Source organism: Bubalus kerabau, chromosome 4 (assembly GCF_029407905.1).
Source record: "Bubalus kerabau isolate K-KA32 ecotype Philippines breed swamp buffalo chromosome 4, PCC_UOA_SB_1v2, whole genome shotgun sequence".
NCBI lineage: Eukaryota > Metazoa > Chordata > Mammalia > Artiodactyla > Bovidae > Bubalus > Bubalus kerabau.
The window spans coordinates 102,026,515-102,042,003 of record NC_073627.1 but is presented as its reverse complement, the minus strand read 5'-3'; the positions used below and the strand labels follow the sequence as shown (position 1 = coordinate 102,042,003).

Below are 15,489 nucleotides of genomic sequence, written 5' to 3'. Positions count from 1 at the left end.
CTTCTTTTGCATTTATCATTCTTATACTTTTATAAGCACTATATATCTAGACTACAATGTACATTTTTAAGTTGGATGTACTACATTTACATTTAATGTAATTTTTGTTTTGTTAAATCTATCATATTATTATTTTCTACTTGTCCCACCTGTCCTAGGTTCTTTCCTGAATTCTTTTTTTGTCCCCTCTCTCCATTCTTGCCTCTTTAAATTGATTTTTAAAAATTACTCCATCTTCTCATATATTTTAAAGCACCCCTACTTTGCTATTAAAATAATTATAAAAATTTTAGAAATTTTAGAAAATGTAGAAAGTGCAATATAATTTTTATCACATAGTTATCATTTAGTAACTGTAATTATCATTTAGTAATTTCTTTCCAGTCATTTATTCTAATGTGTATAGATAATTTGATACCTCCTTTTAATGACTTTTCATGCTATATTTTTTCCCCACAAAATGTTCAACAACTTAATGATTAAATGGCAGTGTATTATATATATTATTCCACATATATACTTTTTTCCTTAATCATTTCCTATTATTGGACATTTAGGGTTTTTCACTTTTATTTTGCTACTACAAATAATGATAAAATCTGTAATTTCAGATTCATAGTGTTTCCTTACTGTATTTACTTTCTTAGAATTTGCAGAAACTCTTAAAAAATTATGTTAAATATGTTTTAGATTTATAATTTGATGAATTATTATACTTTACTGAAATCCTCTTAACTTATGAAGTCTAACCATAAATATGACTAAGAAAACAGACCTAACGAATGATTGTGCGTGTGTGCTCAGTCACTTCAGTCGTGTCCAACTCTGTGACCCCATGGACCGTAGCCTGCCAGGCTCTATGTCCTTGGGATTCTCCAGGGAAAAATTTTGGAGTGGGTTCTTCCATTATTAACTAACAATTGCTGCATGTGTATACATGTGTGAAATAAGCTATTTCATTGTTTTTGGCATTCCACACATCTGTTTAATGCATCACAATGATCAGAATATTAAGTATGATTCATCTTGAAATTTTTGTCTGTTTTTCTGGTTAGGGATTGTATGCTTACACAATCAATCAATAGAGTGATTAAATCTATAAAATCAAGAAGCAGTTTAGGTGGGAATAAGAAAGAAAGAGGAAAAAAAGAGTCTAATTGTCTATTTAGTATCAACATTTACATACTTTTTGGATAATGGTATTGTTTCATTCCCTCATCATTTCCATGGCAACAAGTAATTGTAACATTACCCAGAATACCTGTACTTTGCCTTACTTTAGTTCATTAGGTTTATTTGCAGTTATGTGTTGGTCCCACCACATTGATTGCTATTTGCCAAGGTGACAGCTACCTTACATTTTTTTTTTTTTAATTGTTGCTTTACAATGTTGTGTTTCTGCTGCACAGTGAAGTGAATCAGTTATATGTATACATACATTCCCCTCTTTTTTAGATTTCCTTCCCATTTAGGTCACCACAGAGAATTGAGTAGGGTTCCCTATGCTATATGGTAGGTTCTCATTAGTTATCTATTTTAACAAAGTAGCATATATATGTCAATCCCAGTCTCTCAATTCATCCCACCCCTATCCCTGTCCCCGCTTGTTATCTGTTAAGTTTGTTCTTTACATCTCTGTCTCTATTTCCGCTTTTCAGATCAGTTCATCTGTACTGTTTTTCTTGATTCCACATATATGGACGATTCTACATATAAACAATCTTATATTTGTTTTGCTATTTCTGACTTTACTCTGTATGACAGTCTCTAGGTCTATTCATGATAGACCTTACATCCTTCTTGACTTGGAAACTCAATGAGCACATTATCTCTTCCTACCCTAAGTTGTGATCCTGAGATGTTCACTTTCCCTAGGTCACATCAGTGAAGGCCAACAGGCATCCATCCTGTTCAAGGGTTTCCATTTGTACTATTGGGAAGTAAACTCTTCCACTTGCCTGACTTTTCACGTTAAAATCCCAAAGATTCCAGGGACCACATAGATTGCTTAGAACTGACACGTGAAAGTAGAAACCAGATTGGGAGAAGGAGAGAGATGCCAACTGCTAAAGATAGCACCTGAGCCAATTGTTTATGAAGATTATATGTCCCTACTTTTGCAATGTTAAGTCCATTCCTAATCTTTAAATACATAAGCCAAAAAATACTTTTCCTTTTCTATTAAGCCAAGTCAGGGTTTCTGTCCCTCACAATAGAAAGTCCTCACTTCATGAATCTCTACTTTCTCTTATAACACTTGTCAGAGTGTAAATTTATCATTTAATGCCAGACTCTCTCCCTAGACTGCAGTCTCATGTAGTATCTCCTTTGTTGACTGGGAGGCACTGCCTTCCCAATGCCTACAACAGGTCTGACCCATAGCTGCATAAACAATCAGCCAAGTATTTTCTGAGCCATGTTCCCAAACATTTTTTTTATGTGCCTGAGAGATGCCAGTTGTTTCAAGATAATATGTATATACATGCATATATATAATGCATGCATATGTATACAGTAGTCATCTTCATCAGAATTAAAGATTGCCCATAATCTATAATTTGAGAGATACCAAGGTCTCTTTCTTTGCTTGTAAATTTGAGCAAACTGTTTCTTTAAGCATCAGTTTGCTTACCAGTGAAAGGTGTTCACCTCACTGCAGGCACCTGTAGATAGCAGCCTCTTGGTAAGAAGAATTACTATTAGTATCAAGGAGCTAACTAGATAACCAAAGGATAAGAGGGAACATATATAGTCATTTCAAAACCAAAGTGCTTGAGTGGACAGAAGCAAAAGCCAGGGCTGCATAACACTGACGTTTTTATTAGAATTCATTTGTAACAAATGGAACTTGTGTCAGCAAAGAACTGATTTTCATACAGACTTCTTTCGCCACCAATGTAACGAAGTAAGAAAATAAAAAGCACGCCTTTCATTCTGTAAAACATTTACGCGTACTACTAATTAGAGGTAATTGTATTTTTTTAACAAGCCATTTTACAAGTTATTTTTTTAAATTTTTCAGTCTATGCATCCAAAACGAGAGCAAAGAACACAACTGTTATTATCTTTGTAAAGACACTCCAAGCTTGGATGGCAAAGCCACATAACGGATGGATAGGATGGATCTGTAGCCTTCTGATCTCTGCTGGAGTATCAGGGCACCCATAAACCCAAAGGAAACTAAAACTCAAAACAGGAAAAAGAAAAGATTATTAAAAATAAAAAGAAGGGCCTAAAACAAAGCAAAACCAAAAAGAAAAAAAAAACAAACATGAAAGAAAAAAACCTGTATATTAGCACAGAATTTTTCCTTTCCTGTTTCTATGTTGGGTTATTTACATACACACAAATGAATTTCTGAAGCAGTTTCTTACAGATGGGTTCAAGTAATAACATTATTGGGTGTAGAATCAATAGGGCAGTGCATAGTACAAAGGTATAGAAAGTGCAAAGTTCCCTAGAGGCCCTTCCCTCCCCTGGCTGTCCTTGCCGTTGTCTAACCATGCAAATCATTTTTAAAAAAGAGCTAAAATAAAGTTCTGTACAAATCACTTTTTATATATTTTGATTTTTTTACCATTGTAACTAATTACAAAATTATACATAACTACACATACATAGGTAAATAATAGCACCGTACTGGTTATGATGATGAAAATAACTGAAAACTTGAGTTTATGGTAATGGTAGATAAAGATGTTTACCTGGGAAAATAAAGTAGAATGGTTGTACAGAAAAGCACAGTGGAATGCACATCAATGACAGTAAGGGAGTTAGTTCTCGGAACAGCTCCTGAACAGCAAGATATCTGGAATAGTCTCCTCCTCGCTCGTCTGTGGTATGCATCCCATACATTTTCTTCCTGTGATTATTCTCCCCTTTCCCTTTGCCACATGAGCAGTTTCAGTTTCAGGGAGAGAAACTGCTCATCGGCCAATGGTCTGGTGTGCCGTACGCCATCGGATTCTACATGTCCAACACGGCACGTCTGCATGATGCAATGTCTCTCTGACCCCCTTTGTTTCACTGAATGAAAATTATAGCACTGAGTAATCTGGCACTTGGATCATTCTCCAAAAGATACAAACTAAAAGGAAACAACAGACCCACGTAGTGCACATTCTTCTCTGGTTCTGATGTAGGTTAGAGAGTCTCATTCTGAGGTAGCCTTCTAGATACTTTTTTTTTTTTTTAGTATTATATATTTTTTTAATTTTTTATTTCTTTTTTCTTTTTTTTTCTCAGCTTTTTTTCCTCTTTTTTACAAAAGTGCTCAAATATGATGCTTGCAAGTGTTTGGTCTCTTGGATTTCATTCTGCCAGTGATGGGAAATGTAGAAAACAAAAATCCTTCCATGCAGAACATCAGTGAAGCTAATATTAAACTGAAATTATACCAAAACTCTAAGAGTTTCTTGAATATTTTGAGTGTTCTTTAAAATCATGTAAGATATGGCAAACTCATGCCATCATTCATGGCTTCCTATAGAAATTGTGTCGAAAACTTTGGGGGGATATGTGTAAATATATATATATATATATATATATATATATATATATGTTTCTAATTCTTCTTTTAGAAAAATCTGAATGGAATAGTAAATATGTTCAAAGTTGACAATGGTGTTTGTTAATAAATTTGGTATAGTTACTGAATGTTTCAGAGCAGATTTGGAAGGGATTACAAATAAAACAAGTAGCTTTTCCTGATGTTGATGGTTATGAAAGGAAGAAGGGCCCTGCTTATCCAAGTGCTTTGGGCTGGTACAATCACTAACATCCCCGACTTGGTTAAAACTAGGAATGCATATTATTCAAAGAGTTTTTGTACATGTGGTAAACAGATAATACTTTAATTGGAAGAGAAACACATATGAACAAGGAATGAAAATATGAACCAAAAGCTAAAAAGAAATGCTATTAAAATAGGCATCAATTATAAGGCACTCTAAATGCAAAACTAAAACCAAAAGAAAACAAAGTACAGCACTTCCCAGGAATGCTGTATGCCACAAAAAAAAAAAAAAAAAGTTTCTGACTGAACAGAGTAACATGAGTTTGGCTTTGCCCCTGTTACATATCATAAATGCAAATTTCATAGCACATACTATAGACAATATACGATTGAATACACTGTTTTTTAAACATCTTGATAGCTGATATATTACAACATTCTCCCCTCCTAAAGGGATATGCACTGACCTTTCCCACATGCACACCTCTTAGATATCTAATAATGTTTTATTGCACTAGAGTGTTAGAAATATTGAACTTTGTTGGAAGCCTGGCTAACAAAATAGTATTTGTCATTATGATTAGGTGGGTGAGTGAGGGGTTGGGGGAAATTGGGTAGGAAATTAAGGGGGTGAGGTTTGACAATCACTGATGTGCATTCCTCATTTCCCTTAAAAATTAAAATTGTGTGATATTAAGAAATATCAGTATGTCATAAAATTAATAACAAATTGAAAAAGATGTTACAATAGCTTTTCTACCTTAAAAAATTAAAAACTAAATCACGGAAGAACTGAATAATAGCTATATCTATCTTTTTGTGTGGACACACTGTATATATACATAGACACCCCTATAAAATATGGATATATATGTATATATGTTAGCAGCAACTTTATACTTTGCGCCTCCCTGTTGATTCCAAACAAAACAAAACAAAACAAAGTTCTCTTTGATTATTTGAAGAGAATGGGTACTTTCTCAGCAACAAAAACCAAACAGAAGTGTAAAAATAATATCAGACAAGACCAATACTGTAGATTAAGAATATTGCACAAAAATGTGCAAATTTTCAAATTATTCGGTGTTTCTACAGCAAGATATTACAGATAACAGTTCTACAGCTTAAAAAAACCTACAATTTGGAAATAAAAAATGAACAGTTATGTAACTTTTTTAAAATTTCACTTTATCGAATGATACATTTTGTTAAAAAAAAGTTTACACAGTTAAAAATGAAGCACAGGTCAGCAGTATCTTTACAATACTAAAAAACTAAATCAAAGACTTTCTTTTTAAACATTCCCCACCCCCTTACCCCCTACAATGTTATTATGAGTAGTATGGTGGGAAGGGGCGATGTCGAAACAGGTCCATTTTGTCATGAGAAGCCAGCAAAGATCTTGCCCTGAGCTGCTGCACTCAGGCCATTTCTCCTCACACCCGTCACACAATCCTGAACAAGATGGTGGTTCTTTGCTGTGATTTCTTCTTCCCTTTATTTTGAATCCTTGAGGTATCTGTAAATAAAATCCTTCAGATGCCTCCTCAGTCAGGATTCTCTTTATTATTTTTCAGGTTAGATTATTAAACAGTGAATTCTTGGTCCACCCAGAAGAGTTTGTTGTTTTGTATGTTTTTTTTTTTTTTTAAATTTGTTTTGTGTGTGATAGTCCCACTAAGTGGTTGTTAGCTAGAAGTTAAGAAGGACTTCTCAAGTGCCCTGTATGGCTCAGAAGAGACTCCATGGATATTGAAGGGCCTGCGGTAAAGATCCAAAGTGGGTCAGGGGTTTCTACGTTGCATAGTGATCGAAGCTGCCCAGGTACTCTAGTGCGGCTCGATAGCAGAACTGATACTGATCCTGCAAGAGACAAAGCACGGGCGGGAAGGAAAGGGGCCATGAGTCCATCATGACAGAAAAACGGAGACCGATGCTGGAAGACTCAGCTGCAGCTGGTGGAGAGCAAGACCACTACTTTCGTCAAACAATTCAATCCAATGACCGACTGCTTTCTTTTAAGCAAAGCACCATTAGCCACATAGGTATTTATTAACTCTACCAATCAATTTGACTAAAATAAGTCTCCTAATCCCAAAGTAGGGACAGCTCGTGTGAATATTATCTTCCAGACATACATGAACTGTTTTCCAAATAGTACCAGACAATACCACCAACTAAACATGTGAACTCCTTATATGTTACAGCTGTTGTTTATAATTATCTAATTATTTGTGATAAGTAATTCTCAGTTTGCATATTTAAAAAAGGCTGATGCAGATACACATTGTCCGGAGGAAAATATGGGTTCATTTATTTTCTGGGCTATTGCCAAAAAAAATCTAAATTAAAAAAAAAAAAATCTTATCAGACAGTAGTCCTTATCGCCTGCAATCAGAATTACTCACTGTTGTTTCTGATGTGCTTATGTAAGTGAGAGAGGCAGCCAGAAGGTATCTTTGGGATGAACATCAGGCATATAAAGCTGAATACACAGGGTGTTAAACTGTCAAGCTTTTCATCCCTTGAAAATGGCATCATAAGACTGGCTGCCCATGTCAAAAAATACTTGTGCCATTTGGCCTAATTCAGTGTGATTGCTAGTTGTCTGTTCTGGAAAGACCTACACTAAACTAAAACAGCATGAAACATGCCCTTTTATAGACAGGGAAGAACATTGTCAAATTGGAGTAAGTGGGGGCATTATAAGATGGAAAAATTATAATTTACAGATGAGAAGGGATGAGAAAAAGTAGGATTTTCCCATAGAAGAAACTTATTTTCAGTAGCCAATGGGGCTGAAAGCAGATAGTTTCTATTTTGCTTAAATGTGCATTTTTCTACAATAAAAATGGTAATGCAAAATAAATGGAGTTTGCTTTCCTATCTTGTCACAGTAAGTTGCTTGGCTAAGTGTTAAGGCTTTTTAAAAGTCCAATTTCCCTCTGTCACCCCCAATACCTATTAAGTTTGTCAGGATGACATAATGTTTTGGGTATTGCAAGCCAAATGCTTGCACTATTTTCAAATCAAAGTCTGGAATATACTGTGGGTGATGAATTTAGGAATACATATAAATTGTATGATTTGGTGGCCTTTGAGAAACAGAAGCACTATCTATCCTTAAATTATCCTTAAAATGAAGTCAATAGGCCAGATTGACTAAATCATGAACTCCTATTATTCTGAGAAATATGAGAATTTTCATATCAATTATTGGAGTAGAAAATGGCAGGCTAATTTCATTAGGGCATATCCAGGATGCAAATATTTAAAAATACATTAAGAAATGAAATATGGAGCAGTTGATACCACCTAGGCAAACAGAAAAGGAATGGAGAAGTAAAATGGGCCAAGGGTCTGTTATCTACCAGGTATATTATCTACCCTTGTGCTTTTTACATATATTAATTATGTGCAATGTATCACCTTAATATGTATATAATTAATTATATGAAATTGCCATTTTTATAGGCCCCAAATGACTAAATACTGGCAATTTGACATGTTTTAACCTGATATATTATCTTAGATAACTTCCAAACCAGCTCTAAGATGTTGACACTGCCACTCCCATTTATAAAGAGGGGGAATAAGGTTCAAAAATATTAAACAATTGGATGTTTTTCCCACAGTATTTCCCTGTATTTTGTCTCTGGTGTTGAAAGTCTCTGGACTCTAGGAGATCTTGGCAAATAAAGTCTATTATTTGGCTCTTGAGATGTGACATACTCCTGGAGATTTTTCTCACCTCTGTCTGCACCATGGCTGGTCGTTGTGTTCTTAACATTTTGACAGTCTGGAAGATATCTACTACTCCTTCATATCTCATTCTTTCCAAAACAATGCTTAGTGTTATGAAGACTCCAGTTCTTCCAACGCCCGCACTGTCATAATAACAAAGGCAATATTACTAGATGAGACACGCGCAATCATGACTCCATTTTCCTGGAGGTGGACATATGTCCACCAGCGTCCATGTCACATCAGGTTCTTCTACAGCAATGTTTCAGAAAATGTGCTGTTGGGGTCACAAAATGATTAACTCTTAGGACAGTGTGCCATGATAACAGTGACAATGAATAGAGAGTAACTGATTTTTTCAAACAGGGATTATATATCATTGTGGAAAGACCCAGAAACATAAAAATATACAGTACACTGATTAAAGGAAGAGTGACTAGGATATATATTTACACTCTTCATCAGATCCTGAAATTTGGGCCTTGCCTGCTTAATATTTTTAAGCTATGAAATAATTCAGATAAGGTGAGACAAAAAGAGATTCTATAGCAGGATTTTCTGACACAGGATCTTCATAAGACTTCATTTAGTCTTCATAATGGTCTATGAATATTTTTTATGTATAGATTATGTAAATGTATATATATTTTTTCTGTTTCTGAAATTCATAACTTTAGCATATTATCAAACAGGTCTCTAAACTTAAAAATAAAAAAATGTTTGTTAAGAGCCACTGAGCTATATACATACACTTATCTACTATTTTTAGATGTTCAGCAGCTAAGTATCAGGATTCTTTCCACCATGTTAGCAAGGTTTTGGGTTTCTGTTTTCTTTATTGTTTTAAGATAATTCCAGAATTGTAATTGTAGCAAGAGAAGAAAATGAATTCATAGCTTTTGTGCTCTTAAGAAGTAGGAAAGCATCTGGAGGTTTAGGTAATGAGAAGAGTGAATAATCTGAAAAATCCCTGCATTTTTGGATCCTAATTAAACAGCATGTGTAACGCTTGGGTACAGGCTGTAGAAACTGGATGGATTCATTTACTTGGGGATGTAATTGATATATAAATAGCATGTCCTTTTATAAACTGTGTTTTTTCTAAAGAGGCCTAACAGAAATGTAAATCCACGGGCAGGTTTTACACAGTGGCTAAGGATATCCAGGGGCAGACAGCCTCTCTGTCAAAATGGAGTAGATGACCTTCAGGGTCGCGTTCAACCTTGAAAGTCTCTCTTAATCCCAAGAGACTGTGATTTATGATCTTTTCGTTGAATGATTCAAGTACTCCAGAATCTATTTTACCTTGATTTCATTGCTCAAATGTTACAAAAATACAGGGCTTCTGACTTTCCACTAGGTGCTTTCAAGAAAATAACAGACACTAGCCTTATAACTTCTGAATTTATTGACTTTGTCATGTTATTAATAAGCTATAAATAAAATAAGTGGTATTTTACAAATACTCTCAGATAAAAGGAAATATCTAGAGGTCTTTAAGATATGTGAATAACTCATCATGGTATTTTACTAAAGGAGTCTTTGTATATACTCTTTATCCAAATAGTTTTGTGACAAATGCAATGAAAAGTAACATGCATGCACACTTATTTATACTTATGGGAATGCGTGAAGGTAAAGAAAAATGTGTTAAATATAGTCTTTTCTTTATAGTTTATATTAGAAAATTTGAATTAGGATTTTGGTAAATTATGTGCAAACTTAAGGGGAGGATCCAGGTAATTCAAGTCCAGTGTAAACCATCCACTTTATCTGAATATTGAGTCCCTGCATCATTTCCTACATGCTGTTTGGTTGTCTAGAGCACAGGATTCTGGGTAAACTCAACGCATAGCAAATACGTATAAATGAAGTCTGCTTCTCACGTAATATCCCATGTCTGGGAAACAGTGTGCCAGAAAGGGTCACAGAGATCAGTTAGAAAACTGAGGTTTACAGAAGTTTCCCTTTTGTCACAGAGCTATTATGTGATGACAGAAGCGGGGCTAAAGCTCAGGTATTTTGAAGCCCATGTGTTCCCCTATTTTGACACACTATCACCCTTATCACTAAGAAATGTAGTTTGGGATTTGGGGCAGGGGGAAAGCAAAGAAATTTTTTAATAAAGTCTTTCAAGAGTTTGACTCTAAAGAATTACAAACTAAGACTTTTTTAAAAAAATGAGTTAATTTCTTTGCTAGAAGGTTTTTGCATAGTAACTTCCAAAAGCACTACATTAATTGCAAGTGTCCTTTCTGAACCATTTACTTGCTATTTCTATTAACTTCAATGATTTGAATTATAAAATGCTGTGGAAACTATTGAAAATAATTAACTTGAAGGTGCTTCATTTTCTGATATTGCAACAATTTTCAAGCACATTGCAATGTTAACTGAGGTACCATTCTAATCACTTATTGACTGATAAGAAATTAGCATTGTCATTAAGGCTTAATAACTATTTATGGTTTTCTCAAGAAGACAAACACAGGAGAAAGATACAGAAAGATAGTTATCAGGGTAATGCTATGAAAGCAAAAAAGCTAAGGAATGATAAACTGAACAAATTATCACTCAGGGATATACCAATAATTCCTGATATAGTAAGACAGGCAAGGATAAACATAATTTGGTTCTTTGCTACAAGAGGTAAAATTTGAAGATAGAAATCTTCTTTGATTATTTTCACTTTGTGGAAAGAAAGAGAAATGAGTCCTTGCTTTAGGGTCTACAATACATTTCTGAGAAAAATAAAATCTGGATTATGCAGACTCTCAGAAAACCGGTACCAATAATGAACAGAAAACAGTGCATATTTTCAAAGTTATCACTGCATTAAGCACAAATGGAAACTCATCATTCCTGATTCTTAACTCACCTGCAATGGACTGAAATGGGTCCATCTTGGCCAAACTGCTCTTTTGTTTTATGGACTTGGCCAATGAAGTCAATAAATCCCTCTCCAGACTTTGGCACTCCCTGCTCTGGCCAGTCAGTGAACTGGAACTGCCTCACGGTTCGGGACTGCCCGTCCTTCAGAAAGAAAGCCACATACCCAGCCACAGAGGAGGACACCAGGAAGGTTCAGCCAGTGTGCAGACCGTAACAGCAGGCATGATTTTTTCCAAAAAAAGAAAGAAAAAGTTAGAAACATGTTTAACTAGAAAATCAGTCACGTTCATATCTTACCTGCTATTAACACTGTCTACATTTCACATCTATTTAAATTGCAAATTGATTTACTCTCACAATGCCCAGTTAAAAACCAGAATTCTCAAAAAGAGCTGCCTCATTCTCATATTAGGAAATGCTTCTGAGCCCCAGAGATTGTGTTCAAAACAAAAGTGGAACATAGACATTCCATTTCAAAATGTTCAGAATCCAATAACCTCTTAATGCTGACGGGAACATCCAGGCATGTCGTCCAGACCAGAGATTTTGCTATTGTCATGACACCGTCACATCTGCTGTGCTTGCTTATTTGCAGCATTGTCAGATGACAAATAGTGACACTGAAAGGATCTGACACAAATTGGGTAGCGGCTGTTAACCTGGATGCCCCACGTCTCAGAGGTATACTATTTCTAGCCAAGGCAGTATACACAGCGTGTACCAGGTGTCTGTGCCGTTGAGCAGGAAGTGAGGCGTCCCTCAAGGAGACAGGAGAGATTATTAATGAATAAATGCTGTGTTCTGAAAAAGGACTCTTTCTGGCTGACCACAGAAGCTGAGGTGTCCATGCGTGGCTTTAACACAGACAAACCAAAAGCCAGATGCAGAAGCAATCTTTCTTTCAAGTGATTAGGCAGAACTACTCTGAAGTATAAATGGCTTCAAAAGAAAATAGTCAGAGACTTTGGATTCATTCTGGAATTTTATAGTGTTTGGAAGGACAACAAAAGCAGAAGGGACTCTCTGTTTATTGAAGCAGGAATAACAACTATCACCATCAACTTTCTTCCCTGAATTACAGAGACAGAGATAATCCAAATTCCAACTTGAGATGGGTGGATCCCATTTGAGGAGGCCCTGCTCCTAGTTAAGGCTTCAATGTGGTTCTTCTTTCCACTTCTTTAATAACTCTCTCCTCAATAAAGCCCTTTTTGATACAGATATTCATGTTCCCAAGATTCTGAGTAAGTAGCATGTATGCTAAGTCATTTTTAGTTGTGTCTGACTTTTTGCAACCCCATGGACCATACCCCACCAGGCTCCTCTGTCCATGAAATTTTCCAGGCAAGAATGCAGGAGTGGGTTGCCATTTCCTCTTCCAGGGGATCTTCCTGACCAAGGGATTGAACCTATTTCTCTTATGTTTCCTGCATTGGCAGGTGGGTTCTTTGCCACTAGCGCCACCTGAGAAGCCCTCTGAGTAAGTAAACAGAGACCAATCTTTCTCACTGAGTTGTATGGAGAAGAGAGCATGGCCCAACTCGATCTGGACATATCACCAAGTCTGGTGGTTTCCATAGGAACAGGGCATATTCCTGACTGGCATCATTTGGGAATTGAGATAAAATAGGTAGATCACATCAACTTTGTGAGAATACTGAGGAATATAAAAATAAACTGCTTGGCCCCATAACTAACTTATGGATTGTTACTAAGGAAGCATGATTTACTTCCCTCGGTTTCTGAAAAGGGTTTGAAAAGCACAGGAAGGGAAGCCAGTGGCTAGGTAATACAGATTTGTCTTCTCTGACTGTCCTGGTGATTTCATTTCTGACCACAGTTGCTTTTAACAGCAAGAAGTCATATGTATAAACCTTTATGATTTGGAAGAGAGACCACCTGACTGCATTTAAAGGCTACCTGTTTAACAACACTGTATTCTCAAGTGCCAACTTGCTTTTTAAACTGGAAAGTTGAGATTAGAAACACATTAGGAGCACAAATAGCACATGCTACGGCAGCTAAAAAAATTATACAGTCACAGGGAGCCTTCAAAACAAAACATGTGAACAAGTTCCTCCAACGTTTCTTTTACTTATCATGGTCAGATTTAATTTGGGCAATCGAGGAGTAATAAAGAAGTTGTCTCTGCTGTTTGTGGTGCCTGGCTGCTGCTATACTTTGTCACCAGAAATGGTTGGTGTGTTTGCTTGGAATGCACTCAAAATTTTCACTCAGATATCTAGCTTCAAATTCTGAAAGGGTGTTCTTTTTTTTTAAAACACAGGGTCATCAAGGTATGCTTGCTTGGGCGACTCAAAACGAGACCTAGGGGCTTAACTACTGTCTTGAGTATAGTCACCTTCAGAGTAGTTACGACTTCAGACTTTCTAGGATTAACAGGTCTGTCACCTGAACCAAGCAGCCTGCTAACCAATTTCTCCTTCACTTTAGGTCAACAGCCAGGGCCAGGCTTTGGGGATTAGTGGACAATCTCTAAACATGAGTCTTGGTTGAGAAAGCTGCTTTCCAGAAAAAACAATGGATCAAGTAAATAGTTCTACCCTACAGTTTTATTCAACCCACCCACTGTGACAGTTCCAAAAACAAAGCAGGGCTTTGCACTGACCCAATCTCTCCTAAGATGTGTTTGTAATCATGGTTTAAAAGTGGCCAAAGGCAAGGATTTTAAAGTTTATGCATAGAACATCTTACATCAGGGCTGAACTTTGGACTCAGCAATCTAGATCAGAAATGCAGGATGAAAATTAGCCAAGAAGGGTCGTGGGTGCACAGCTCTCATGGACAGACACATTAGCACACGGAGGAATAAACCATGCCAGGAATCAAATTAGAATGTGCAAAGCTTGTCAGATTCTTCTAAAGAATGTCATTTGCTCTGCAGTTTTAAAATCATACCAAATTAACCTCCAAGCCCACATGACCTAAAGGGCTTAGCAAAACAACAACATATTTACAGCCTCAAGTAATGAAGAAGTCAAAAAAGCTCCAAAGAGAATGAGCTAAGAAGGTGAATGTAAGCGCAGCCAACCAATCAGTAAATGCTTCCCGGCACACACTCACCAAGCACGTCCCCAAAGTTGGGCTGCCAGATGTTACCTTTGAATGCGAGCCAAGTCTGGTTTGTGAGAAAACTTGCCAAACAGGCAAAGTTACTCTTATATTTAAAAAAAAAAAAAAGTTCTCCAAGATGGGTGATTTCTTTTAGTTTGGGAGTATGGTCACTTGGCAAATGTTTTCTCCCAGAGATGTCTTTTAGACTATATTTCAGCTAACGTTTAAGAGCATAAGACTGTGCCAACTTACCCTGGCATCTGTGACCTTGAATTCTCTTAGGATATACTGTGGCATGTTGTACTCAGCCATGGGATCAACAACAAAGTACTGGTATCTTGCAGATCGTTCTGCTGGCCAGTACTGGTGACATTTCTCCTAAGAAAAACGAAGATTAATGACGAGCTATGTAAAGTGTAAATAGAGTTTTGTTTATCATCTGTCTATATATTTAACGTTTTTCTTTCACTAATACCATTTTAGAATTTAAGACCATTTCATTACGTGTGACTCATCGTCTCTTTGAAAGCATAGGTTTCCTCGGGATAGGGAAATTGTGGGTCACTATTTGCTCACGGCACCAAGCAGAATACTTGGCATACAGTAGATGCCTAATACACATAAGTTGAGCTGGCTACTTCAGTAGGGTAAGCATCTTCATAGTTAATTTAGACAAATAATTACATCAGTCCTCGGGTGTAACGCTAGCCATGTCAATCACGTAATGGCATTCACCACTGTGGTTCTGAATGAAGACAACCGTCAAGTGTGAACACAGAAAGAAACCTCTGAATTGAACTTGTCCAATCTCCTTCGTCAGCTGAAGAACCTGGAGCACATGCAGTTTTAGTGACTTCAGTAACCAAATCAGAAAAGTCAAGTTTCTTTCCCAGTTTGGTATTTTTTCACTCTCTCACTGGGCTCTAAAATTTGGATTTTAGATGCATTGCTACCATTGAATTTATACAAAGACAAGAAAAAAAAAAAAAAAGCCTCTTAAGCAAATATGGCAGAGTGCTTGTATCTGCTGAATCTAAGTGGCT

General features: G+C 36.2%; 1 protein-coding gene across 2 annotated transcripts in view; it reads right to left on the bottom strand.

Annotated features, from left to right (window-relative positions):
• Window positions 1–4,650: 4,650 nt before the first annotated feature.
• PTPRD (protein tyrosine phosphatase receptor type D) overlaps window positions 4,651–15,489 on the bottom strand; it is a 566,636-nt gene continuing 555,797 nt past the window's right edge. Inside the window, exons 31-34 of one of the 2 annotated variants that reach the window (XM_055578084.1) lie at window positions 14,699–14,824; window positions 11,358–11,512; window positions 8,487–8,622; window positions 4,651–6,598 (exon numbers count right to left, since the gene is read on the bottom strand). In XM_055578084.1, the coding sequence (XP_055434059.1) occupies window positions 6,530–6,598; window positions 8,487–8,622; window positions 11,358–11,512; window positions 14,699–14,824 (486 nt within the window). In that variant the 3' untranslated portion in view covers window positions 4,651–6,529. The remainder of the gene's footprint in view (window positions 6,599–8,486; window positions 8,623–11,357; window positions 11,513–14,698; window positions 14,825–15,489) is intronic. The other variant, XM_055578085.1, reaches the window with a different exon arrangement.